General features: G+C 44.7%; 1 protein-coding gene and 1 pseudogene across 3 annotated transcripts; both read left to right on the top strand.

The window, feature by feature from the left end:
* Window positions 1-952: 952 nt before the first annotated feature.
* On the top strand, window positions 953-27851 carry B3galnt1 (beta-1,3-N-acetylgalactosaminyltransferase 1 (globoside blood group)). 3 transcript variants are annotated; one of them, XM_051157294.1, is made up of 3 exons: window positions 953-1076; window positions 24217-24282; window positions 26816-27851. In XM_051157294.1, exon 3 carries the CDS (start codon window positions 26850-26852, stop codon window positions 27843-27845), a length of 996 nt encoding a protein of 331 aa, XP_051013251.1. In that variant the 5' UTR covers window positions 953-1076; window positions 24217-24282; window positions 26816-26849; the 3' UTR covers window positions 27846-27851. The 3 variants fall into 3 exon arrangements, with proteins under 3 accessions (XP_051013251.1, XP_051013254.1, XP_051013253.1); XM_051157297.1 differs by lacking the exon at window positions 953-1076 and adding an exon at window positions 14186-14309; XM_051157296.1 differs by lacking the exon at window positions 953-1076 and adding an exon at window positions 14198-14292.
* On the top strand, window positions 19535-20225 carry LOC127199313 (PCNA-associated factor-like; annotated as a pseudogene).

The following is a 27851-nucleotide window of genomic DNA, read 5'->3' as shown; positions in this document are numbered from 1 at the left end:
CAGGAAACCACTATGACTTAGAATTATATTGATACTATAGAATTTTAGTTTCCCAAAAGTGATAATGCTGATTTGGCTGTGTGGAGGTCACTGGTTTAGGAAATGCAATCTGAAGAGTGGATTGTTAGGTTGTTCAGTTTTCGATGCACATATTTAGGTGTTTCCTGAAAATTTCTTCCCTTTTCGGTGGAGTGAGGCCAATCGGTTTACAGCCAAGAGACCAGAGTGAGACTTTGTTTTCAGAAGACACTATTCCAGGGGCTTTTAGACATAAAAACAGAAACTTGGGGGGGGGGGGTGAGACAGGGTTTCTCTGTGTAGCCTGGGCCATCCTGGACTCACTTTGTAGACCAGGCTGGCCTCGAACTCACAGTGATCCGCCTGCCTCTGCCTCCCGAGTGCTGGGATTAAAGGTGAGTGCCACCACGCCGCCCGGCAGAAACATTTATTTTTGAATGGAACCACCGCACCCAAGGTCCAGGATAAGCAGGGCCCGTGTAACACCCACCTCCCCTCCCCCAGGGAGGCACATTTGGGTGGGGACGACTCAGAGTGTAACTGACGAAGTGTCCATAGCAATGGACTGTTTCTAGAGGCAGTTGGGAGCACGCGCGGGGGCGGGGGTGGGATAGGGGTGAGGTGGGGTGGGGGGTGCGGGGTGTGTGTTCCAAGGGCCTGGAGTGCCCTCACCTTTCATTCCCTGCACTCAGATGAGGAGAACCCGCCTTCTGGGGTGCAAGGAATTCCTTGCCAAGGCTTCCTTCTTTCCTTATCAGCCCTGTGACAAAATACTGCCCATTGGCTATGAATTTAAGGCAGCTTGCGGAAGGTGGAACGTGACAAAGAGCAGAGGGTCTCAAGCAGGACCTGCCTTTGAGCGCGAAGCCTGCGACGGAAAATGCCCGCGCTCCGGGCAGAGGCCGACAGGGGGACTGCGGGCGCCTGGACCCCGCGCGCGCGCGTGCGTGAAGGCAGCGCGCGCACCAGGAGTGCGTGTGGCTGCGGGGAGCGGTGGTCGCGCGCAGGAAGCGAGCGCCGCCCGCACCGCAGCAGGTGCCAGTGGCGCGCCGGAGGAGGTGAGTGCGGGGCGGGCGGCCCGGGAGACGGTTGAGCGGCGGCGACGGACCGGTCCTCTCGGGGACAGCCTCCCAGGGACGTAGGACTGGGCTCCGAGGCCCTGGGCGTAGATCGTCACTCGCTCCCCTGTGGAGCGCAGCAGCGCGAGCTGCCACGCCCTGCGCCCCCCACCCCCGGCCTCAGCCGCTAGTCTCAGCAGGCTCTCGAGGCTCGGGACAAGGGACTAGGGAGTCCCTCGGAGGGACGCCAGTGCGCGTGGCGGGCCAGGCCACAGCCGCAGGCAACCATCCTGCCCCGCCCCATGGCGCTGTAAGCCTGGGGGTGGCCTGGTTGTTAAGGTGGCCAAGGAGAAGCTGGAAATACTGTCTGCACGCTGGTGGACCCGTAGCAGGCCGGGAGCAACGAACATTCCAGGCGGGAAAGGGCCTGTGGTCCCCCAGGGTAGGAGGATGCTTCTTGGGGAGGGATGGCGAGGAAGATGGACCTGAGGGAGGGAATGGGATATTTGAAAAGAGGAAGGAGAAGACGCCTAAAGTTATTAAGGCTACATGGTTAATAAGAGGTCTGAGTGTAACCGGGCGATGGTCGCGCACGCCTTTTATCCCAGCGCTCGTGAAGCAGAGGCAGGTGGGTCTCTGTGAGTGTCCAGCCTGATCTACAAAGAGAGTTCCAGTTCCAGTCAGGGCTATAACACAGAGAAACCCTATCTCGGGGTGGGGGTAGGGGGTTGGTCTGAGTGAGCATACAAAGCATTTCTCAGGAAATCTTGGAGGGAGGCTCACGTTTTCAGGATGTAAGGGATGGTACCTGCAGCAAGCACAGTGGCTGTGTATTTGGTGTTTGTGACTGTTTGTGTCTGCAGGACTAAAAGGCAGGATTTGAGTTTCGAGCAGAATAGATTATATTTGTCGCTTTGCCAGCCTTTAGGAGAGATGGCTGCTTTGTTAGGAAATGCCAAGGAAGAAACTGGCCGCTGTTTGTTTCAGAGGCAGGATGAGTGTGGCATTTGCAGCCTTTACCCTAGAACAGATTTGTGTTTTAGCTCTGGGTGTTTGGGGAAGAAGCAGGGAGTTTGGGCTCTCTGAAGCGCTGACACCTCATACCGAACTCCCATGACTGCAAAAAAGGGACTGACAGTAGAGTGCAGTGTTTTCTCTCTTTCAATTGGAAAGGTTTGTTTAAAATGAATGACCACTGGGAAACTGCAGCACTTAAAGTAGTCCATTATCAAAGCTATTCAAATACAATTCTTGCTTAGCACATGGGACAAGTGCAGAACAGAGAGATGAAGCAAGCATCCAGGCCTATCCAGACCCTGCTGGATGCATAACTTTTCTTAAAACAATTGTCAGGGACAGAACGTTGATTTTAGCTGTCATAGCATTGATGTTATAATACTTTTTAAAAAGCTTTTTTTTGGGAGTGTGTGTTTGAGACAGGGTTTCTTTGTGTAGCTTTGACTGTCTTAGACTCACTTTGTAGACCAGGCTGGGCTCGAACTCACAGAGATCCACCTGCCTCTGCCTCCCAGAGTGCAGGGATTACAGGTGTGCACCACTGTACCCAGCTAGAAAAGATTTCCTAGGGGCTGGGGAGATGGCTCAGAGGTTAAGAACACCATCTGCTCCTCCAGAGGTCCTGAGTTCAATTCCCAGCAACCAAATGGTGGCTCTTAGCCATCTATAATGTGTTCTGATGCCCTCTTCTGGCCTTCAGGTGTACATGTAGGCAGAGCACTGTATACATAATAATAAATAAATCTTTAAAAAAAAGTTTTTCTAAAAAAGACAGACAAGAAAATTATGTGTTCTGCCTGCATGTATGCATGTGCGTCAGAGGTCAGAAGTGGCGTATTTGCATCCCCTAAGACTGGAGATACAGATGAGGCTGGATCCACCACAGGAGGACAGGGAACTGAACTCTGGTCTTCTACAAGAGTAACAAGTGCTCTCAACCACCAAGTCATCTCTCCAGCCTCAGGATATAATAGTTTCTTACGTTTAGTTGTTTGCAGCAGATCAGATAATATAGAAATCTCTCTGTGTCTGTCTGTCTGCCTGCCTGTCTGCCTGTCTCTCTCTCTCTCTCTCTCTCTCTCTCTCTCTCTCTCTCACACACACACACACACACACACACACACACACACACACACACACACATACACATACACACACATTTATCTAGTGATTTAATTTTATCTAAAATTCTATAAGTGGGTTTATCATTCTTTTAATTTGAATTTATTCAGATTAGTTGAAAATGCCCATTATGGTCCCCTGTCTGGGTTTTGGATAGCATAAGCAAACTTTAGTGTATTCTGGTGTGTTTCTTTCCCCAGAAGGTTTGAAGATGTGAAAGATTTAAGCTCTCTACCAAATCATTTTGGATAAGAATATATTTTTCCAAAAAGTTTTTATTAAATACTGTGGTTCTTCAAGAAAACTTGATAACATGGCAGATCATATTCAACCCTGAATTTAGAATAAATTCTTTATCCCTAATTAAAATGTTTCACTAAATTGATGCTTGGCTTTTCCCCTGGGGGAAAATGATTTATCGCTCCAGCCTCCAGCCCTTCTCGGTCTTGGTAAAGGTAGAATGTCATTTCAGGAAATACCTTTATCCTACCTATAGCCATGTACCCAGGGAAAGCACATTTGCCGATGCAGCTTGCTGTATGGTAGGGACCTGCTGTACAATAAAGAGGCACGTGGTACCATCTCAGGGGTAAGGTCAGCTGAAGGTCAAACAAGATACTCTTAAGCGAGCCTAAGGAGGGATGCTTTCAGTTCAGCAGGCTGTGGGCCGACATTTCCTTAGGGATCATGGAACATTTTCACTTTAATAAAAGTTGTATAAGCATTGATTTGCTTTTGTTAGCAGCACTCCTGCCTTATTGTGCATTAGAAGAAAGGGAGGTAAGTGTGTGAAGTAGGGCCAGGCCTCAGAGCTGTAGAAGATTCACGCGCCCTGAAGCCCTGTGATACTGAGGAGTAAAGGCCAGAAAGCAAAGCCAGTGCAGAGCATGGTGGCACACGCCTTTAATCCCACCACTCAGGAGGCAGAGGCAGGCAGATCGCTGTGAGTTCGAGGCCAGCCTGATCTACAAAGCAAGTCTAGGACAGCCAAGGCTAACACAGAGAGACTCTGTCTCGAAAAACAAAAACAAAAACAAAACAAAAAGAAAGAAAGCAAGAAAGCAAAACCAGATTATAAATGTCTTCTTTCACAGGTCTCTGACCCTGACTATAATTAACTAGGAAGTCAGGCCTTTTGCTCTCTTGTACATAGGGCTGAGGTAACAGTTCCCAGCTAGGTCTACCCTTCTAGAGCCATTTCGTGTAGGAATGTGTTATTGGTTGGCCTAGGAACTTCTTTTTAGTAATTTGGCTCCTTCAGGTCATGAGGGAAACAAAAGACAAGATAAATCTCTGGAGTTTTTTCATTTTGTTATTGGTTTTGTTTTTCGAGACAGGGTTTCTCTGTGTAGACTTGGCTGTCCTGGACTCCCTTTGTAGACCAGGCTGACTTCAAACTTTGAGTTTATCCACCTGTCTCTGCCTCCCGAGTGCTAGGATTAAAGGCGTGCACCACCATGCCTGGCTCTGGAGATTTGACTGATGCTTTGAGAGGTGTGACTTTCATGGATCTGGAGCAAACATTCCCAGACTGATCCCTGTTTGATAGATACAATCAGTCCTTGGGGTGCATAGGTTCTGTATTCATAGATTCTGCCAGCCATGGAACAGAAGTATTTAGAAAAAAATTGTGTCCTAAAAATGCACATTCTTTTCCTGTCAGCATTTTCTAAACAATTTGTAAAACAGCCCTGCACATCATATTTGTAGTGTAGACACGGTGCTTAAGTACATTAGCTGCTCTTCCAGAAGACCTGGGTTCAGTTGCCAGCACCCATCAGTGACTCCAGGTCCAGGGCGGTCTGAGGGCTTCTGGCCTCCGTGGGCACCGCTCACACTTCCATACGTGCAGGCAAGACACTCATACACATGAAATAAAAATGCATCTCAAATGCAAATATTGCAGTATATATATATTTGTCCTGGGCATCCTTGAGTTTTGTGGCTGGGGAGGAAACTAGGTGCACTCATTTGCTTATAGTTGCCTGTAGTTCCATTGTTTTAACCCAAAGAAGAATCAAGTAGCAAAGATATGGCCTGCACAGAAAATATTTATCATCTTTTCCACATTTACAGAAAACAAAAGAATTTCCCAAACAGAACATAGGATTCTGAAAAATCTCCAAGCTGTGTATTTTGAATACATACTTTTTTGTTTTGTTTTGTTTTTGAAACAGGTTCTCTCTATGTAGTTTTGGCTGTCCTGGAGTTCTATTTGTAGACCAGGCTGGCCTCAAACACGAAAAGATCCACCCGCCTCTGTCTTCCTAGTGCTGGGATTAAAGGCATGCACCACCAAGCCCAGCTTGTTGAATACACTCTTACAAGGCAGACTAGAATATGCTGCTGTCGTTAAAGCATTTGGTAAGTCTGCAGCACCTGTCCCCTCATGACAATAGAGCTTCAGACAGTGTTCTTGTATCCAAAACTGTATTTGGCTTCTGATTTAGTTGCAGGCTTTGGTTTTGAAATACAATTACCTGGTTTCTTTTTATTGTGTATGTGTAAGTGTATGTTTGTATGCGAGTGCATACGTGTGTGTTCGCGTATGTGCACACAAGCGCATGTGAAGGCAGATAGCTCCTTTTGCTCTTTACCTTATGCTTTTATTTAAGGTAAAAAAATTATTATTGTCTATGTGTGGGGGCATACACATGGCATAGTGTATTTATGGAAGTTAGTGGACAACTTGGAGTCTGTCTTCTCTGTGTACCACGTGGCTTTAGTAGATTGAAATCAGGCCCTTATACCTGGTTTGGTGGCAAGCAGCTTTGCTGAATGATCTGTCCCACTATCCCTCACCTTTTTAAATTTGAGACAGGGTCTCGAACTGACTTTTAAGCACATTGATTTGGTTAGACTGGTTGGCCAGCAAGCCCCAGAGTTCCTCTGCCTCCCCAGTGCTGGGATTCTAGGTGCTGCTGGAGCCAGATATTTGCATAGGTGCTGGGACCAAAACCCAGGTCTTCATGTTTGCTCAGCAAACACTTCAGCAAATGAGCCATCTTTCCAGCCCCACCACCACCCCCTACGACAAGTTATCATAGTATTAAATAGTTCCTTGATCTTCCTGTAAGCTGTGTAATATGCACCTGTATTAGGCTTCCTCACAGTTTGAGAGTACAAACTTAGTTCCCCACCCTGCACACTGATTGCGAATTTGGAGGCATTTGAAGCAGAAACCTTCCTAATTTTCTCTAGATGGGTTTCAGTCATGAGGTTCAGGTTAAACTTAGAGTCGTGAATCTTCTGCCTTACCCTGGGTGGCAGCTATTTGAGGGGTGAGCTTGTCTTTCCACGCTGCTGTCTTAGCCTCTCACACAAGTTAGCGTATGAGATGTGTGAATGGTTAGTGAAAGAGAAAGAGTTACAGGTCACGGAGGGACATACACTTAGTGACTTAGCCCGATGGAGAAGACAGATGGGGGCCAGTCCGATTCAGTGCAGAGATGGGATGCTAGCTGGGGCGGCTCTCCCGCCCCTTCTAGTGGCTGAAGCCTGACTTTCAGTTGGGGTTTGCTGCAACCTGTCTGATTTGAGAGCTATTTGCTCCCTTTTAAAAGTCTCTCTGGCCCGGCACCCTGCTCCGGGCCCATTGGTTCTTCTGTTACTTGCTGACTCTAAACGCAGAGGTGTACTCACTCTGGCCCCACTGGTCCCTCCCTGTCCAGGAATGTGGTGACGCAGAGACCCGGGTGTGTATCTGACTCCCAAACAGGCATCTTGCTTTGGTAAAATGGGCACAGCTTTGGAGGTGGAAAGCTTCAAGTTCTGGGTGCATCTATTCGTGGGCCTCTCAGGTCTTTGAAAATCTGCTTGAAGGACTGCACATTTTATAGTGTTGCAAAATGTTACTGTATAAATTACCACAGGAGTGGTACAGAATTTTACAGAGCCCACTTTGCCTTTAAAAACAAGAACACCCCCTCCCAACATAAAGCCCCAACCTCACTGCAAAGTATTAAGAGCGGATGGAGTGAAGGTAGGCAGAAGCAAAATGAAAATGCATGTGAATTTCGGTTCTTGCTTTTGGTTGTGTCTGTTTCTTAGCCCTAGGACTCTGCATACTCCAACCCCCAGGTCTAGAATAAAGTACTGCCTTCAGGGTCGCCTTTTTTGGTAAACAATACACAATGCGTGTAAACTTTATCCTTTAAAAACTCACTCATCTTCTACCCAGCACACAGAGGCAGCAGCCTCCCGTTACCGTCAGGCTTGGGTGAACGCTCTCCTCCCTGCCGTCTCAGAACACACTTGACTGTGCTGCAGCAGCAGCCAGCTGGGACGCTGGCAGGCAGAGTTGAGAAGTGGCAGTGGCAGCGAAATGGTGGTATTTAAAGCCCAGTGGTTAAGAGCACTGCCTGCTCTTCCAAAGGTCCTGAGTTCAATTCCCAGCAACCACAGGTGGTTCACAACCATCTATAGTGAGATCTGATGCCCTCTTCTGGCCTGCAGGTGTACATGCAGACAGAACACTATACATAATAAGTAAATAAATAAATCTTAAAAAAAATAATAAATTGACTGCCTATTGAAAGTGTGTAACAGTCTCAGGAAGTGGTGCTCAGGGTTTTGCTTTTTTTCTTAAATTCAATGACTATTTCAGGTTCATTATGAAAAAACAGTTAGGATTGTAGAGATGGCTCACCGAGAACATGTACTGTTCTTGTAAAGGACCAGTGTTTGGTTCCCAGTACCCACATGAGATGGCTCATGGTGACATGTAACTCCAGTTCCAGAGAATCCAATGCCTTGGCATGTGCAGGTACCTGCACTCCTGTGCACATAGATGCACACATACATACAATTAAAATACTTTCTTTCAAAAACTTGAGCAATTAAAACTTTTATAGGAGCTGGAGAGACTGCTCAACAGTAAAGAGTCCTGGCTGTTCCTCCAGAGGACCTGGGTTCAATTCCCAGTACCTACATGACAGCTTAGAATTGTACCTCCACCTTCAGGGGTTCCAGGACCCCCACACAGGCGCACATGCAGGCAAAACACAATGCACATAAGATTTTTTAAAGTGCCAGGTGGTGGCAGGAGGGTATCTGTGAGTTCGTGCCTAGCCTGGTCTCCAGAGCGAGTTCCAAGTTCTAGGATAGCCAGAGACACACAGAGGAGCCCTGTGTTGAAACCCCCTCTCCCAATAAACTTTTGTATAAACAAGAAGCCTAGTAGCCGTGCTGGATTAGCTGCCTTCCAGACTACCTAACTGCTGTCCTTGCATGTGGGCTTTCCCATTTTGCTCATAAGGAACTTTAAGCACCTAGCTCTCATTATGGAATGTAATTTTTGAGTTTGCTGGTGTTTCTTTGAACTTTGTGTGGAGGAATCCTGAAAAAAGTGGGCTACATTAGCCAAGTGGAGATTCCTAGTGAGTGTCTGCTAGTTCCTCATGGTCACTACTCTTGTGTCTAGGTCCCTAATGCTTGCGTACATACTGCCCAGCAACTTTTCAGGGTTACTCCAGATATGAATTCATTAACGTCATTCCTTCAGCATCTCCCCCTTGGCTGAAAAGTGAGGTTGGAAGGAAGGCTGTTGGAAATTCGGAAGGGCTGAGTGTGATTTGCATGGAAAGAGAATGGCGCCTGTGTCCAGGCTTTCCTTTGAAGCTTTTGGTTTAACTCTGACTTTTCATCCCTGAGGAAGAATAGCAGTGAGGCTTCACTTGAGGAAAGCATGAAGCTCGCAGGCCAGCAAAATAAGGCCAGTTACATGGCTGTCACAGGGTGGTAGTTAGATTCTACTTGGACTGGGAGAGGACTCTTAAACCTGAGCACAAATCCCATCTCCTTAGCGGGAAGTGAACCCTGATAGCGTTAGTGCCAATGCAGAAGGCTAGCAAAGTCAACACGCAAATAGAAATACGAAGAAGGCTTGCCTGCTGTAGTGCTAGGACCAAGCTGTTGGCAAAATGATAATGAAAGGGAGAGTGTAAAGACATTAAATAGAAAGGCCTGGGCGTGGTGGCGCACGCCTTTAATCCCAGCACTCAGGAGGTAGAGGCAGGCAGATCGATGTGAGTTCGAGGCCAGCCTGGTCTACAGAGTGAGTCCAGGATGGTCAAGGCTACACAGAGAAACTCTTTCTCGGAAAAAAAAAAAAAAAGACATTAAATAGCAAAGAAATGTTAAGTTTTTATTTGCTCTGAGGAGTAAAGTATATTTTATCTTTTAGTATTTTTAAATTAGTGAATATACCAATTGCTCTCTTGAGTAAATGAAAATTAATTTCCCATGAATGCTCAACTGTGCCTCACTGAGGAGACAAATGTAAACTTACTAAATGTGCATAGCAGGCTACAGAGGTGGCTCAGTTGGTTTGACATCAGGACCAACATGGTGAATGAGAGAACTGACTCCTCACTGCCCCCAACACTAAATAATTATAAAGACAGGTACAAATATGCACATCCCTCAAATAAAGGAGCTCAATGCTCACTGTTGTCCTGGCCTCAGATGGAAAGGTTCATGTAGTTCGTGGTCACTGCAAGTGTCTAAGATAGGACTTATAGCCCAGAAAAGAAGAGAGAAAATTCAGTGCAGAGTGACTGTGGGGTAGAAAGTAGACTTGTAAGCCTGGCGTGGTGGTGCCCGCCTTTAATCCCAGCACTAGGGACACACAGGCATGCAGATCTCTGTGAGTTCACTGACAGCCTGGTCTACAAAGTGAGCCCTCTATGGCTGTTACATAGAGAAAAACAAAAACAAAAACAACAAAAAAGTAGACTTGTAGTGAGCAGAGCATGTGGGGAAAAGAGCCCTGGTCCACCTGCGGCAGTGTGGATCTCTTCCAGGAATGCTGGGACACCACAGAGGAGTGGGGCAGTGGGCATCTGATCTCCAGGAGCAACCAGAAACCCTTCCCTCTAACAGGCACACTAATTGAAGGGAGAAGGTAGACGCCGGGTTTTATTTGCATGTTTAACAGTATCGTAGAGTATGTGGGTCATATCACACTCGAGAGGAGTAGCTACAGATTTTGTAAACAAAATATAGGCAAATAAGAGCTAAAAGCATGGAGCAAGGTGCTAAGTGCCAGCACACCTACTTAGCTCTTGTGTACCAGCTCCACCCTAAGTGTTGGCTGGGTTCTGCTTATTTGGTCTTCACAGAAGACCCATGCAAAAAGCACTGTTCCTTTTTCATAGAAAAATTAACAAAGGCTTCAAAGGTTAAAAGATTTGTACAAGTTGGTAATCGAAGCTTCTCCAATTCCCCAGGTCTCTGAGTCATTCGGACTTACTATATAAACCAGACACTGTGGTTCCACTGCTCCCTTTTGCCACCCTTATCCCTTGCCCTTTTCCTACCTCCCCATCCTCTCTCCTTCCCCTCCCCTGCCCCTCCAGTGCTGTTTCCAATAAACCTGCACTTATATATTATGGCTTCATCGCCATTAGCTCATTCAGATTATTTAATCAATTGCTGATCTACAATGACAAGGAGCAAGGGTGTGCACAAAGAAATACAAAATGTACAGTTTGAGAAGGAAAAGGACACCAGGAAATGTAATGTTGGAGTCATAGTTTGTGTTGAAAGAGATAAGGAAAGCTGGGGAAATGGGGGTAAAGGGAATGGTGCCCCCGGGGCAAGACACAACCAGTTCCTAAAGAGCAACAACAAATCAGAGCAGTGTTATTCCAGGGGGGCCGGCTCCACCCCAAGCAGGCAGCAGAAGCTTTAGAGCCATGAAGGGTACAGGAGAAAGGTATTGTAGACTCTTCCTCAAAGTTCAGGAAAGCTGCTGACATCAGCCATGCGGCAGGGTGTCCGAACAGGGAAGCCCCACCCCTAGTTAGAGGACAGGGTATGCCAGCCACGCCCTGCTGCAGGACCTAACAGTGATCACTAATAACCATACGACAAAATTAATCCTAGACTGTCTTGAAATCTCCTTTGTCAATGAAATTATTCTAGAACTCTTCAGTTTAACCCCAGGCAGATTCTTAGGACAGGGGCAGACAGCAGTCACAGTGTTTGCCAGAACGTCACAAGAGTAGTCTCTAGCCCAGTTGCTGCTCTTGTTCCCTTCTGAAACCCCTGACTGGGCCTGCATCGTACACATTGCTCTCAGTATCACTGTCTTCCAAACTCCTCCTAGATGTCCCATTAAAGCCCCTTGAAAGCATCCAACTGGGGACCAAGGATTCCAATATCTGGATCTACAGGGACCATTGTCATTCAAATTATCACCTAGTCCAACAGAGACCGCAGCCTGTAAGCAGATTGCAAGCTCTGTTTCTTACACAGAGAACCAAGGCTTTTCTCCTGAATAAAAGTTTGTGCTGTCGAGTTGTTACTCATTCCTTTCTTTACTTTTTGCTGATTTTATGGGGAGTCCAGATGTGGGCTCTCCAGAGGAGCTCCCCTCTGTTCTTTTCTCTCTCTGGCTTCTTCCCCAATTCCGTCTTCCTCCTGCTTGAATAACTGGCAGAGACCGTCTCCATTATGTTTACTGCACTCGTAGCTTACTGGTTCCACACTGGGTTAGTTTTCAGACTGCTTCCCCCTTCCTTTAGAAGCTCTTCCCCTCAAACTCCTGTGGGTGAGAGTTTTCCTTGGACAGTACTTCAGACTCCTTCAAAGCCCAGTGCAGATGTCTGCTCCTCACAGGCCCCCTTACGAAACAGCTACTGGGTTGGAGAATATTTTGGCATACTCTTTATCTGAACAACAATCCTCTTTAAACAAACAAATAGCAGAAAAGGCTCCATTGAGTCAAAATGTCTCATGCTCTACTGAAGATGCTCTGGCCAAAGTGCCACCTCTAATATGGCGAACATCGATTTCCAAATTCTAAGAGACTTTGGACTTTTCCTCTGGCATAAGGGGAAGTGGTCTGAGGTCCCTAGTTCAAGCGTTTATTGCCAACACCCCCCAGCCCTCACCCCATCTCTGCTGCTCCTGTTTACTTCTGTGCCTTCTCTGCAGTCTCAGGCACACTGGGCTTTCTAAAGCCTGTCACTGAAAATCACCTTTCTCTGGAGAGCTGCCCAGGGCCAGCTGCTCAGCACCACTTCCTAGCCGCACCCCTGCTAATCAGCTCTAGCTCCCTTGCCAGCAAAAGTGCTGGCTCAGTGTTCTCTTTTCTAGCCAGACTCAGCTTTGGTCAGATAAAGGAGGTTGCAGCTGGCCCAGATGCTCACATACAGCTTCCTTTTCTTTTTGAAAATTCTTTTTTAAAAAATTAAATACTTTATTCAGATTACATCCCGATTGTGATCCCCTCACTTGTATCTTCCTGTTCCCCCCTCCCTCCCTCTTTCACCCTATTCCCCTCCTCTAGGCCTGTGACAGAAGGTGACCTCCTCCCCCACCATATGGTCACAGCCTATCAAGTCTCATCCAGATAGCCTGCTTTCCCTTCCTCTGAGTGCCACCAGGCCTCCCCACCAAGGGGACGTGGTCAAATAGGGGGCACCAGAGTTCATGTCAACTATGGAGAATGTGCTGTCCATTGGCTAGATCTGAATAGGGGATCTAGGTTTACTGCATGCATTGTCTTTGGTTGGTACAGCAGTTTGTGCAGACCACACTGGATCCAGATCCACCAGCCTTGATGATCTTCTTGTAGGTTTCCAGGACCCTCTGGGTCCTTCTATTTCCCCATTCTCCCATCCTGCTCTCACCTCGAGTCCCAATAGCAAGTCCCAGCCTCTGGTCCAATACCCCGCTGAGTGAAGACTCTCAGAGGACATCCATGTTGGGCTAGTATCCAATTATAAAGTGAGTGTATACCATGTATGTCTTTCTGGGTCTGGGTTAACTCACTCAGGATGATCATTTCTAGTTTGCCTGCAGATTTCAGGATCTCCTTGTTTTTAATAGCTGAGTGTTATTCCATAGTGTAAACGTACCACAGTTTCTTCATCTATGCTTTGGCTGAGGGGCTTCTCAGCTTCCCTTTCTATGATAAGATAGGTTTTCAAAAAACAGGCTAAAAGAGCCAGGGATTCCTTCCAAGCTCAAGTGCCCCTGAAAATCAAATCTCCAACTCATCTTAACAGTTGAGAGGGAGAGGGAAGGTTGGGGTTAGTTGTAATGTAAACATCTAGCAGGAAAGTATAACCAAAGATGAAAATAATTGATGATGTATATGTGTGTGTGTAAACTACACTTTCATAGAGACAAATGATCTTTGCTTTAAAGGCCTCCCTGTTAAGTAAACTTGAGAATGGGCCACTGACATGACAGGTGTAATGGTACAGCCTCTCCAGTGTAATCAGATGGAAGGACTCTCATTCTCTCCCTAACTGTAAGTAATGTATTCTAAAACATTTATATATTACATATATAAACAAAAGAATTACTTTGTATATGTTTCTGTCTACCAATGTCTCTCTTGCTTATACAAAATCAGACTAAGACTATGGTCGTTATTAAATTTGTTAATAACTCACTTCAGGTTTTGAGAGTGGAAACCTTTAGCCTTCATGAGTAGAGGCACTAAGGGGGCTCATTGTGCGAGTTACAGTTTGTTGACTTAAAGAAATATAAAACTAGATCTCATTGCCCTAGTTGCTCTAGTCACAAGGGCCTCTGTGGTTAGGCAGTAGACTCCTGAGGACCTAGCGGCCCCAAATGGGACATGCAGAACTCTGAGTTTCCCACTGTGTGTGAGCCTGCCTTGAGCCTTGTTTCCTCACCAGTTGAGGTGCTAATAAAGTCTATTGTTTCACGAGGCTCTCATGGAGATGATGTGAGCAATGCCTCGGAACAACTTGGTGTTCCTGGGCCTGGGTCAGCTGGTTTATGTAGACATCTGCCTACACTGACTGCAACAGGGACAAGTAGACAGAGCGATCTTCTAGGTTCCCAAGTGTGACTTACAACATAGCACACAGGTTCTAAAGATGAAATAACAGACAGGACATTCCTGTGGCTCCACACAGATGAAAAATCAGAGCTTGACCAGTATAGCAGCACTTCCCCTTAACCCCTCTCACATCTGCTTCTTCCCTAGGGTACCAGCACTCTGTGTTCCACCACTACAGTTTGTCTGCCTTTCAGCCTTGTGTGGATGGAACCACAGTGTCTGCTCTTTTTGGCCCATGGGGCAGCTCGCCAGGTAGCAGTTGGCTCTTTGTGAGTGACATACTGTTTGTGTTTCTCTCTTCAACTGCAAGAAGGTGTTGGGTGGTTCCCGTTTTTGGAGTTGGCCTAAATACAGTGCTGCTATGACGTTTCTTATCTGGGGGAGAAGTGAGTGTGATCCAGGATCACAAATACCTGGATTAGAGAGCGCTGCAGCTGGGAGTGAACAGAAAGTGGGAGAGGGTGGACATTTTTGGCTCAATAACTGAGATGCCAGTTCCTTCTATGAGGGTGGGTAATTAAGACACTGGTATGCATCATGGAAGAGGGCAGAAAGATGGTAAGAGCAGTTGAAGATAAGGTACATAGCCCCTGTAATCATGAAAACACACTGTAGATACCCACACAAGCTCAGGACCTTCAACATTCCATCATGGCTGGGGGAGGGTCTCAGGAAGCCCTGCCCTTCCAGGAGGAGCTTTTGGCACTTAATATTATTGCAGGAACGGGAGCAGTTACCAGTGTCATTTTCTTCAATGGTGTAGCCTCTGGTAGAGCTGTCCACACTCCAGTGAATGACACCCTACCCATGTCCATAGAGTGGCCCTGATTAAACTCAGTGGGTTAAAAAGAAGTAGGAGGAGGCAGGTCAGTTGGGAAGGAGAGGGGGCCGTCAAGAGTGAGAGGGGAGAACAGGGCAGTAGGGAGTCAGTAGGATCACAGTGGTTGTATAAATCTGTACAGTTATACCCAGGAACGGTGGCATATGCTTTTAATCTCGGCACTTGGGAGACAGAAGCGTGTGGATTTCTGAGTTCATGGCCACCCTGGTTTACATATTGAGTTCTAGGACAGCCAGAGCTACATAGTGAGGCCTGTCTAAAACACAAAACAGACAAACAGTAAATGTTTATGAAGGATAAGTAAAGAGATTTAGTAAAGCATTTATAACTTGTGACATTAGAAAGTCTTACTTTCACCCCTCTTTTGATCACCTGGTCATCCCATCCATCATGTGTCTCTTTCTGTTACTTTTCTAATAAGCATTGCCCTAGTTAGGGTTTTTATGCTGTGAAGAGACACCATGACCATGACCATGACCATGACAACTCTCCCAGAGGAAAGCATTTAACTGGGGCTGGCTTACAGTCTCAGAGGTTTGGTCCATTATCATCATGGCAGGAAGCATGGCAACGTGCAGGCAAACACGGTGCTGGAGCAGGAACTGACAGTTCTATTTCCAGTTCAGCAGGCAGCAGGGAGAGAAAGACACTGGGCATGGCTTGAGCATCTGAAACCTCAAAGCCACCCCGAGTGACACGCTTCCTCCAACAAGGCCACACCTATTCCAACAAGGACACACCTCCTAATAGTGATACTCCCTATAGGCTTATGAGGGCCATTTTCATCCAAATCACCACACATGCATAAATATATTTTAAATTTTCTCTTCCTTTCTACTACAAAAATTAGTATGACAGGGCCAGTGCCATGGCTCAGCAGAAAGGAGCCCTTACCACTAGGCCTGACAATCCAGACCTGCATGGTAGAAGGAGAGAACTGACCTACACACACACACACACACACACACACACACACACACACACACACACACAGAAAATTTTTTTTAAATGTTAGTACTGTTTATTCCACCTCTAATTACTTTACTTCATATTATCTAAGAAACTTTATACCAGTTTATATGGGTATCTTTGTTGTTTTCTTTCCCTTTATAATAGCTGTGTAATCTTCACTTGTGGATGCATGTGTCATGCATCCTCGCTTGTGGTAGCTTTGGTTTTTATAGTCATTTTCTGTAGCAGTGTTTGTGGTGGATTATGTTGTAAAAACACATCATTTCAGACAGACTCAACTGTGTGTGAAGCCAGTGACAAAAAGATACATTCCACAGTCCTCCTTAGAGAGCTTGCCATTTTGTACTCCCATCTGAAAAGTATGCAGAAGGGAACCTAACTATTTATCTTATTACTGAACTACCTAACAATAAACACGGGTATCCTGGCTCTCAACTTCTAAGGACATCAATGTATGGCTTTAAAAACAGGAACGAGATTTTAGCAGCCTTACTGGTATGTAATTTATACAGTCATGTTATTTCAAGTGTACAATTGCAGTGGTATTGCTAAGTTTAATGCTCTGTGAGCATTTCCACTGTCAAATTCTAAAACACTGCCATCATCTCTCCACTCCCTCAGGCCCCTTTTATCTTAGTCTCTGACTGCACACCCACTGTTACTGTGCTGGCTAGTTTTATCTCAAAGGAGGGAACCTCAATGGAAAAAAATGCCTCCATAAGTGTTGCAGTTATTTTACCAGTGTGGCCTAATAATGTTTATTATTGGCCTATAATTATTATTACAGCAGTATTTTCTAACTCGCTAGCAGTCAATCAAGACACAGACACTTGTTATATTTTAAAATAGTGTTAGTTAGCCTGGGGCAGAGCAGATCTTAGGCCCCTAAACTGCTTCCCATAGTGGGGCTGATATGAGATACCTGCGCCAATCCCGTGCCATCTGCTTCTAATAACTTCTGTTGAGCTACCTCCCATCCATAATCCCAATACTTGCTAATTACCATCATCTGGGCCACGTCTCCATCCACGATGGCCATGTGCTTCTCCAGCTAATCCATGGCGCAGCCTTCTTCCTCCGCTCTCCTCTCTTCCAAGATTCTGTCTCTCCAAGCCCTGGAACCTTAGCCACGCCTATCTCATTTGCCCTGCCCAGGTGTGATGCCCTTTTATTGGTCAAACAGGTTAGGCTCTTAGGCCAGGTACAGGTGGGGCACGGAAACAACAGTCAGTAATTAGCATCAAAATACACCAGACCAACCTCCAACAATTCCTATTTTCTGCCTAAATAAAAATGTCATTTTTATGCAGTAAGAACAATTATAAAAACCAATAGGTAAGACTTACATACATAATGTCTAATCAAAAGGTATTTGGCAACCTTGAAAAAATATTATCTACTTTTTCTCTTGCTGAGTCTAAAGTTTTGAACCTAAATTATTATCTATCAAAGCTCATAGCTATCAACCTAAAAACATTTATCTAGCACTAGAAGTATCTTAACTCCTAAATAGCTAAGCTTAATTTTAAAACTATCTACCTCTGGTCTTCAAGCCCATCAGAGACTAGAGAAGGAATAAATTTAATTATCTGAGTAAAGAGAAAGTTTAGGTTAGCAGCTTCCAAAATGAAAAAAAATGATAGAGACTGTTTGCTGCCTGAACAGTCACCCAAAACTCTCTCTGATGTTGGAGCATCATCTTCAGCCTTCTGGCCCAGTATAACTGACAGACATATTTGTGAGGCAGGGACTATTGAGGATTTGCTTACCTTGTCTTGGCAGTTTGGCTGTTGAATCTGCCTGCATCTAAGTTTGCCCATTTTTAGGCAGAATTCTGTCTGTGGTAGAAACGAGGTCATTTTTGCTCAGTGGCTTGTTTGCCACATTTGAAGCCAACTCCATAAGGAGGTTCTTCGATGCTCATCATCTTTTTTGAGGTAGCCTGAGTATTGTCAGGAGTTAGCCTGCCTTATTGTCAAAGAATCCTTAAAATAATAAAAACATCTTTAAATGACATATTCTGTAGGTCTTGGAGGATTTTGAAGAGCATCCCCTATCTATAGAATTATATCTATCTGTTAAACCTAGAATGTTTATTCCTATACTTGACATGACCATGATTGATCAACTAACAATTGACTTGTATTACTTAATTATCCTAAACAGCCTGCAATAGCACTATCAGAGTATTGGCAGTAAACCATGTATTAATTGAGTTGTATGTGTATAATACCTCATATAGAGTAGAAATATATATATTGTGTGTGAAGAATAATATTAAATTTGAATTCTATTTCAATGTTTCAAAATTAAACTTATTTTATATCAATATAAAAATTTCTATACTAATGAATTAAAAATAACCTTATTTGTGAGTAACAATTAAGGCCTTAAGTTGAGGAGTAGATTCAATAATCTGCTTTTTGTCCTTTCAATTATGTAGTGATCAATGGACCTGGCCCTCTTGTGAGTGGTTTCATTCTTGGGCTGGTGGGCCTGGATTCTGTAGGGAAACAGGCTAAACCAGGCAGAGGAATCAAGCGGGTAAGCAGCGCAGCTCCTCCCTCCAGGATCCTGTCCTGTTTGAGTTCCAGTACTGACTTCCTTCTATGGTGAACAGCAATATGGAAGTAGAAGCCAAGTAAACCCTTTCCTCCCCAACTTGCTTCTTGGTCTCCTGTTTTTTCGATGCAGCGATGGAACCCTAACCAAGACAGTTACTTATTCTACTGTTATAGATTTTTCACTTCGTGGATATTTCATGCAAATGAAATAATGCAGTATGTGGTCCTTAGTGTCTGGCTTCTTTTAATTAGCATTTTTGAGTTTGATGCATGTCAGTCAGGAACTCTTACAGCTGATGTGTGTAGCAACACTCCACTTTGTAGCTGAGTAATATCCTGTCACATGGCTGTTAGCACACTGTCTTTATTGAAGGACGTTTCCTTTTGTCCTAGTTGGTGTTATCATGTTTAAGAAGGATTAGACTCCTTGATAACCTCATGCCTAGATTGTCTTCAGATTTCCAGCACCCAAACCAGAGCCACACATCACAGCTGCGTGTCCTTACTCTCCTAATCTAGAGCCATCCCTTCCTTCACGGCACTCTGAGCTGAGGGGACCATGGCGGTCCTCTCACAGACTCATCGTTAGCTTGTTCTGTCCTCTGAGTTCTGATAGCCCTGATTAGACTACTGCTAGAGAGTTTTGTCTAGGATGCATAAGAAATAGCATCAAACACCTTCTCTCATAAGGGGCCGGGTGCTTTTCTGTCACTTACAGGGTTACCATAGATGTCCGATTAGAGTGGTGACATCTTTACTCTCATTGCCCAACATAAGCTTTGTATTATTTTAGTATTTACACCAAAAATACATTTTTGTGATTTCTCTTAGCACCGTATTCCCGGACCCCAGCCAGCCTTCCATTTGGTGATCAAAATGTTGCTAACAGTCAGCGCTTGAGTCAATTTTGTGAGACGTTGCAAAATGAGTTTTGTAACTCTGTCATCTCAACTACATTTATAACTTCAATGTTTCTATAGAGAAGACCATTTCCTTATCACTTAGAGCTGTTTGTTTCCCTTAAACTGGATAACACTCTTTAAAGCTGAAAACAAGACGTCTTTGTCAAGTTGAGGCATCCGGAGAGTCGGTGAGAGTTGTCTATTGCAGTGTGATCATGGTGTGGACCAAAGCAAACTGCGTCCCGGGAGCCTACAGAAAAATGGTGGCATCTCAAGCCCCCAGGAAGGTGCTTGGCTCCTCCACCTTTGTCACCAATTCTTCCTCGTCTTCATCAAGAAAAGCTGAAAATTAAGTATGCAGGAGGGAATCCAGTTTGTGTGTGCCCAACTCCCAAGTGGCAAAAAGGCATTGGAGAATCCTTCAGGCTGTCCGCTAAGGAGTCTGAAAAAGAGAACAAGGTTCCCGAGGAAGCGGGAAGCAGTGGCTTAGGAAAAGCAAAGAGAAAAGCGTGTCCTCTGCAACCTGATCACACAGATGATGAAAACGAATGCAACTTACTCGTCTGAATAATGTATTCAGTTTACTTATATATTCTAGGATGTACATTTGGGTAGGTGTGTTTGTTTAATTGGCTTGTTGAGTAGGCATTTAATTAAAGAACGAGGCTAAAATCTAGCCATTCAAAAGCAACTGGGTATAAAAACGGAGAATTTTTATAATTTGTAAATTCTGATTGCATACTTGCATCTATAATGTCATATTCTGCTTCTTTCACCAATTAAGCTTCTTGCAAAAATCAATATTATATGATGCTCTAATTACTAATTTACTGTCTTTGAGATTTGCTTAGATCTTTGTACTGATGCCATTTTGTGGGCACTGATTATGGAAATAGTGCCATACTGTTATGGCTTATTTGCTTAAAAAAGTTGACTTAGTCCTTTTCTCATTAAAAAAAAAAAATTCACTATTGATTAAATCTAATCTCTTGGGCTGGAGAGATGGCTCAGAGTTTAGGAGCACTGGCTGCTCTTCCAAAGGTCCTGAGTTCAATTCCCAGCAACCACATGGTGGCTCACAGCCATCTATAATGAGATTTGGTGCTCCCTTCTGGTGTGCAGACAGAACACTGTATACAAAATAAATAAATCTTTAAAATCTAAAAAAAAAAAAAAAGCTGAAAACAAAAGCTTGTCGCCCTCACCCCAGAAATACTTTTCCAACTAAGAGTTGTTGAATTACTAAGTTGTTGATCGAGACTCTCTAAGTTGTTTGTTTGTTTGTTTTCTCTGTATAGTCTTGGTTGTCCTGGACTTGTTTTGTAGACCAGGCTGGCCTCAAACTCACAGAGATCTGCCTGCCTCTGCCTTCCTGACTGCTGGGATTACAGGTGCAGCCACACCAGTGAGACTTTCTAAATGTATGGGCTGTATTTGTAAGGATGTCAAGTTTCTAAATGTGTGTGTGCGTGTGTGTGTGTGTGTGTGTGTGTGTGTGTGTGTGTGTGTGTGTGTGTGCATGCATGCGTGTCTGACTGTGTTTGCATTGTGTGTCATGCTGGAAGTTGAGTCCAGAAGTCACACATGCTAGGCAAGCTTTCTACTGCTGAGCCATATCTCCATCCCCTTACGAAGTTTTTTTCAAATGTGCTTTTCAAGTAACATTTTTTAGTTCAAGAATTATGTTGTGGGTAAAGAATGTAGCCTGTGTTGGGTGTTCAAGATTGCCAGGTAATGAAACTACTGCTATGCTGAAACACCATGACCAAAAGTGACTTGGGGAGGAAAGAGTGTATTTATGTACGAATACTAAATCACTGAGGGCAGCAGGAACTCAAACCCAGCAGGAACCTGGAGACTGGAGCTGATACCATTGAGAAATGCTGCTTTGGGGCTTGCTTAATCTGCATCCTATAGCATCCAGGACCACCAGGCCAGGGCCTTCTCACAGAAGAAAGTGCCATGCAATCTTGCCTACAGCCCAGGCTTATGCAGGCAGTTTCTCAATTGAGGTTATTTCCTTTGAGATGACTCCAGCTGGATCAAGTTGACATAAAACCAGCCAGCACAATATCTAACCCAGTATCAGTGTTTTTTAAAAAATACATGTTTGATAACAATCTTAAAAACAAATGCAGTGGTCGCTCAGTGTGTTCAGAGGATGGTTGCAGGACTCAAATCCCTATGTATAATGGTGTAATATTTGCATGCAATGTGTGTATTCTCTAAATTACAAAACGTAATACAGTGTTCTAAAATTTGGATAAATAGCTGTTTCTCAGTATTTATTAGGGAATAATGACAGAAAATAAGCCTGTGCATGTTTAATACAGAAGTACAGGCAAGTCTTCCTTCAGGGGGAGTGGTGGTTTTTTGCTTTTGTTTTCAAGGGGAGAATTGTTTAGATGGAATTTCACCCCAGTCTTAATTCAAAGCCCAACTGGACTTGAATTCACTATGTACCCTGGGATTGTGTGCCTCTAGCTCCCACATACTGAGCTTACCGGCGCCTGCTGCTACCATCAGTGCTTTCTTTATGCAGTTGGTTGAATTTGTGGATGCAGAAGGCCAACCATATTTCTTCTCATTTTTATTGGCTATTTTTTTTATCAGCTCAGAATTAGTGATACATCTACAATGCCACCTTTATCCCTAAGGCTCAAGACATCACAGAAGGTGGAGAGGAAAGGTTGCAGGAGGCAGAGGACCAGAGGACCTGCTGTAAGGAAGTGTCTTCTGTACATGAACCGGAAGCTGTTCCCATGACAGCTCCACGTGGTCTCCTAAACATGACCTACATATGCCAGCACAGAGATGGGAGATCTCACAGGGCCTGCCCCATATGAGCTGCAGATTAATTGCTGCCAAGAGAATCCGTCTTCTCCAGGGACAAGCCATCTGATAAGTTATCTAGTCATACGTGGTTAGCTCTAAAAAAATAGTACAAGCAAGCAACACTAAAATAAACTTAACAAAATAAATACAAATACAAACACACATGTCCATATCTTTATTACTGTGTACATGTATCTCAGTGGAAAAGGCATTTGTCACCAGTCCTGATGACCTGCGCTCTCTACCAGCTCCTGGAAGTTGTTCTGTGATTCCCAAGCATGTATGTATAACAAAACAAGCAAATAAATGTCATCTTAAGATTAAAAAACAACCACTAGCCTGATAGGCAACACTCGTCCTTACTTTCCATTGGTGGATGTCTGTTAGTGTCACTGGCTGCTTTTTGTTGCTGGAACAAAATATCTGTAGCTGGGTCATGGTTCGGAAACGGATATGTTTAGCTCATGGGTATGGAACCCAGAGAGCATTTGGCTTCTCAAGAGGGTCTGTGTGCTGCTCCACATAAAGTAGAAGGAAATAGGATGTGTACAGGAACCCATGTGCAAGAGGGGCTTGAAGGGAGCTGCCAGGCTCACTTTGTAACTGCTATCCTGATAAGACTAACTCATTTCTCCTCCCTCCCTTCGTTCTTTCATTCCTTCCTTCCTTCCTCCTTCCCTCCCTCCTTTCTTTCTTTCCTTTTGGTTTTCTGAGACAGGGTTTCTCTGTGTAGCCCTGGCTGTCCTGGAATCACTTTCTAGACCCTGAACTCACAGCGATCCAGCTGCCTCTGCCTCCAGAGTGCAGGGATTAAAGGTGTGTACCACCATGCCTGACAACTAAGTCATTTCATTAGGAACTGTACTAATTCCTTTGTGAGGATGGAACCTCCTTCCTCTTACATCCTCTTAAACTCCATTAGACCAGGGACCAAGCTCTAACATGGGTTTGTGTGGAAACAAACTGTTGAGATCATAGCACTTAGAAACATACAGGGGCAGCTTTGCAGACCACAATGGCAATACCTACTTGTCACCCTAGGACTCAGGCCAGGTGCTGTGGGGTTGGATTTATAAACATGTGTCAGGCTTTGCTCCTTACAATATAATGTCCTGAACCAACAGTAATAAGGGTCCTGAATGAGGAGGTGTTGAGCAGGAGGAACAGGGATAAGAAATAGAGAAAACAGATTTAAAAAAAAAAAAAAAAAGAAAGAAAGAAAGAAAGAAAGAAAGAAAAGCAATATCTGGGACCAGGAGGTCTTGCATAAGCTGATGACTTATTTCAAACAAGTTCTTTTTCTTTTTGTCTTTCAAGACAAGGCTTCTCTGTGTATCCCTGGCTATTCTGGAACTTGCTTTGTAGATCAGGCTAGCCTCAAACTCAGAGACGCATGTGCCTATACATCAGTAGGGCTGGGATTAAAGGCATGCATCACCACACGTGGCCCAAGAAAGTTTATTAAGAAGCACAGCTTCTTATATATACTATTTGAAAAATGGCCAAGGCAAGCAGCGAGCTAAGTTAGACAGCGTTGGCAAAGAGAACATGGAATACCTCAGACAGCTGCCCAGGGGGGAAGAGTTGGTTCCCAGAAGCTGCAACCTTGACTCCTTGGAGGCTTTGGCTTCAGCTCTCTCAGCCTTGCCAATTGTGCTCCTGGACAAGGGCACAGAACTAAAGTGCCCTTTGTCCTTTCACCAGGACCTCTGAGCAAGTCTTGGGTGGGTCTGGCTCCCCACACTGATGCTTGCTTTTGTGATGTAGCTTTATGATTGTGACGTTCTGGTGTGCTTTTCTTCAACTCTGGCCTTCACATACTTACATACCATACACATATGCACACATGCGTGGACAGACAAAACACAGTGGCCATAAAGAGATCTTTCAAATAGAAATTTTGTTAGCAACAACATTTTCTTTGTTTCTCTTCAGTGCTACTCACTTAAAATACATGACATGAATGGTTAGCTGTGGGCTATCGTCCTAGTTGGTTGATTGGCATTTTCCTGGTACATACTTTACTGTTTCTTAATTTTAAACACTTTGTGCTTTGTTTTAGGTGTGAGCCTTGTATGTAGCATATGGCAGAAATTGAGGCCAAGCCGTGAGAGGCCCTGAGGTTAAGGTGAGCGGTTGCCGTGCTGATGTGCATTTACACTCACAGCCGCTGTCTTCTGTGTTGTCTGTTTGCCACACATTTTCTCTGCTTTCCCTCCATCTTTCCATTAATAGGTGGCTTGTTTTGCTCGCTTGTTTTTTTCTGTCAATCAACTCAGAAGGTATATGGTCCATATTTATTTTTTATTATTGTTACTGAAGGTGTGTGTGTGTACGTGTGTGTTTCTTTAAAATTTATTTTATTTAGTAGTTTTATCTTAGGTGCATAAGTGTTTGTTTGAAAGTATGAAAGTGTCCACATGTGCACCTGAAGTAGACACCAGATGCTCTGAAACTGGAGTTACAACTGATTGTGAGCTGTGGGGCTGGGAGGAACCAAACCTGGGTCCTCTATAAAAGCAGTGGGTGCTTTTAACTCCTGGCCATAGAAGAATACTGTGTTTATCTTTATTCCAGTGACAAACTATGTAGAGTTTTTAATTTATAATGATTTTGAAGGCAGGTGTGTGTGTGTGTGTGTGTGTGTGTGTTTGCGTGTTTGCATGTGTACATGCAAGTGTGTGGAGACTAGAGGTCAACATCAGGACTTTCCCTCAATTTTTCTCCACATTTTTTTGGACAGGCTCTCTCACCGAACCTAGAGATCACCAATTTGGTTAGACTGGGTGGCTGCAAGCTCCAGGGACCTACTTATCTTTACTTAGCCATGCTCCACCCCATTGGGGTTACAGATAGGTTCCACCATGCCTGACATGGCAAACATTATTGGGTCATCTCCCCAGCCCACCACCCTGTCGTTTTTACCTGGTATTTTAATTTTATTTTGCCTATTCATACTTGTTTATGTAAATCTGTGGGGGGTTAGTATATATGGGCGTGAAGATCAGACATTAGGTGTCTTTCTCAGTCACTTTCTACTTTATTTTCTTTCCCAGATATTTTGTTTCATTTTGATTTTATAGAGCTGAACTTAGGGCCTTGGATGCTCAGCCAGCAATCTACCACTGACTTACAGCATGACCTTTCCCCATACTCTCTCACTGAATCGGGAGCTCACTTATAGGCTAGTGACAGGATGATAGGACTATTACTGAAGACCCTGCTCTCATGTGTGTGGCTCCTGTGCTTGCATGACAAGCTCTTGACCAACTCAGCCATCATCAGAGCAGCGGGTCTCACCCTTCCTTTGTATTTCACATGACTCCTCTAAAATCCACTTATAAAATAGGTACATTAAACCCCATGTCTCTCAGCAAGGTGATGGTGAGTGTTTACTGTCAGCACTGCAGACTGTGTGCTGTGTGTGTATACAAATGAGCTTCTTAAAGCATTCCCTGGGCTGAAATGATACATATTAAAATAATCGAGAATGTTAACTGGTAGAAATGTCAGGAATTATATATGGTCACACGTCTGGGGGAAAGCTAGGACAGGGCAACACTCAGGCTCCCAAACTCCAGCACAGAGTCACCTCCGCTTGGTGGAACTTAGCACCATACAGGCGCAAATCCAGCTTTTGGAAGCCAGAAGCAATACATGTATAATTCAAGGATACAGAAGGGAAGACAGATCTCCCAGCAGCCTCAAGGCAAGGCTTGGTGGAACACATCCTTGCGGATACCTTGCTGTGCATATGTGCACATAGAATTCTAGGTGTGTATCATTCCGTCTTTCCAAAGGAAGTGTCCATCATATATCTTGCTCTTTATTTTAGTAAGTGACATGAAGGAATTGTGGGAAACAAAATTTCAAGAAATGAGTGAAGATAGCCTCCTGATGATGGAGCCACAATTTCACTTAAAAGGTTCCTAACAATAGACGTCTAAGGCAGATTTTTCTGTGTTATAAAGGACCCCAGACAGTTTTTTGATTAATTTTTTTTTTTTTTTTTTTTTTTTTAGGATAAATAGGTGGCAGTGGTATTGCCTGAGTTGGACACCGTTTAGAAATCCTCTTAGAAAAATGTAAAAAGACAATTGAAACCTGCTTGCTTATTGCAGCATAGTAGCTAAGCTGTGGAATCAGTTGGGGATGAGTGGATAAAAACAATGTGGTAATCTACAAGATGGCGCCTTAGCCAGCTGTGAAAGGTTTGAACCCTGGCCTTTGAACCTGTATAAATGGAGGAAAGTGAGCCAAGCACAGAGAGACAGAAACCTCATGTTCTTGTTTTTGGAATATTTTTAGCTTCCATCTTTCTTTTTTACTTTAAACTCTGAGACAGGGTCTCTCTAAGTCACGTAGGCTGGCCTTGAACTTGTGGCCTTCTGGCCTCATCTTTCCAAGAACTGGGATTGCGATAATTTGTGTAGAATGAGAGGTGCTGCTTCAAATTGACTCCTGGGTCTATTTTAACGTGGGTGGTGATGTGCACCTCTGGGTGGTGCTTCATTTCTATGTGCGGTCAGGCAGTCTGCTCTCGCTCGGGAGCTTGCGCGCGCGCCCCCCCCCCCCCCCCCGCTCATTCCCTTTGACTAATGACGTCAGCTGACGTGTGTCGGGGCCCTGGACACTCACCTGGCCTTTGCTCGATCTTGTAGGTCCTGTGCCTTCCATACTTGTCAGCTGCTGTGGATGGCCCCGGCTGTCTCGACTGCCCTTCCCGATAGGATGTCACTGAGGTCCCTGAAGTGGAGCCTGCTGCTGCTGTCTGTGCTGAGCTTCCTGGCGATGTGGTACCTCAGCCTTCCGCACTACACTGCCACCGAGCGCGTCAACTGGGCGTACTTCTATGAGTACGAGCCAGTTTACAGGCAAGACTTCCGCTTCACGCTCCGGGGACATTCGAACTGCGCTCAGCAGAGCCCGTTCCTGCTCATCCTTGTGACCTCGCGCCCCGCAGATGTGAAAGCCAGACAAGCCATTAGAGTTACCTGGGGTGAAAAAAAGTCCTGGTGGGGATATGAGGTTCTTACATTTTTCTTATTAGGCCAGCAGGCTGAAAGGGAAGACAAAATGTTAGCCTTGTCCTTAGAGGATGAACATCTTCTCTATGGCGACATTATACGGCAAGATTTTTTAGACACATACAATAACTTGACCTTGAAAACCATTATGGCTTTCAGGTGGGTAACTGAATTTTGCCCCAATGCCAAGTATGTCATGAAAACAGACACTGATGTTTTCATCAACACTGGCAATTTAGTCAAGTATCTTTTAAACTTAAACCACTCAGAGAAGTTTTTCACGGGGTATCCTCTAATTGATAACTATTCCTATAGAGGATTTTTCCAGAAAAACCATATTTCATACCAGGAGTACCCTTTCAAGGTGTTCCCTCCCTACTGTAGTGGGCTGGGCTACATTATGTCCAGCGACCTGGTGCCAAGGATCTATGAAATGATGGGTCATGTGAAACCCATCAAGTTCGAAGACGTTTACGTCGGCATCTGTTTGAACTTGTTAAAAGTGGACATTCATATTCCAGAAGACACAAATCTCTTCTTTCTGTATAGAATACACTTGGATGTATGTCAGCTCCGACGTGTGATCGCGGCCCATGGCTTCTCTTCCAAGGAGATCATTACGTTTTGGCAGGTTATGCTGAGGAACACCACGTGCCATTATTAAGCCTGT

The sequence above is a fragment of the Acomys russatus genome, chromosome 15, assembly GCF_903995435.1.
Source record: "Acomys russatus chromosome 15, mAcoRus1.1, whole genome shotgun sequence".
Lineage (NCBI taxonomy): Eukaryota > Metazoa > Chordata > Mammalia > Rodentia > Muridae > Acomys > Acomys russatus.
The sequence above is the reverse complement of the archived record's forward strand: the minus strand, read 5'-3'. Positions and strand labels throughout refer to the sequence as shown.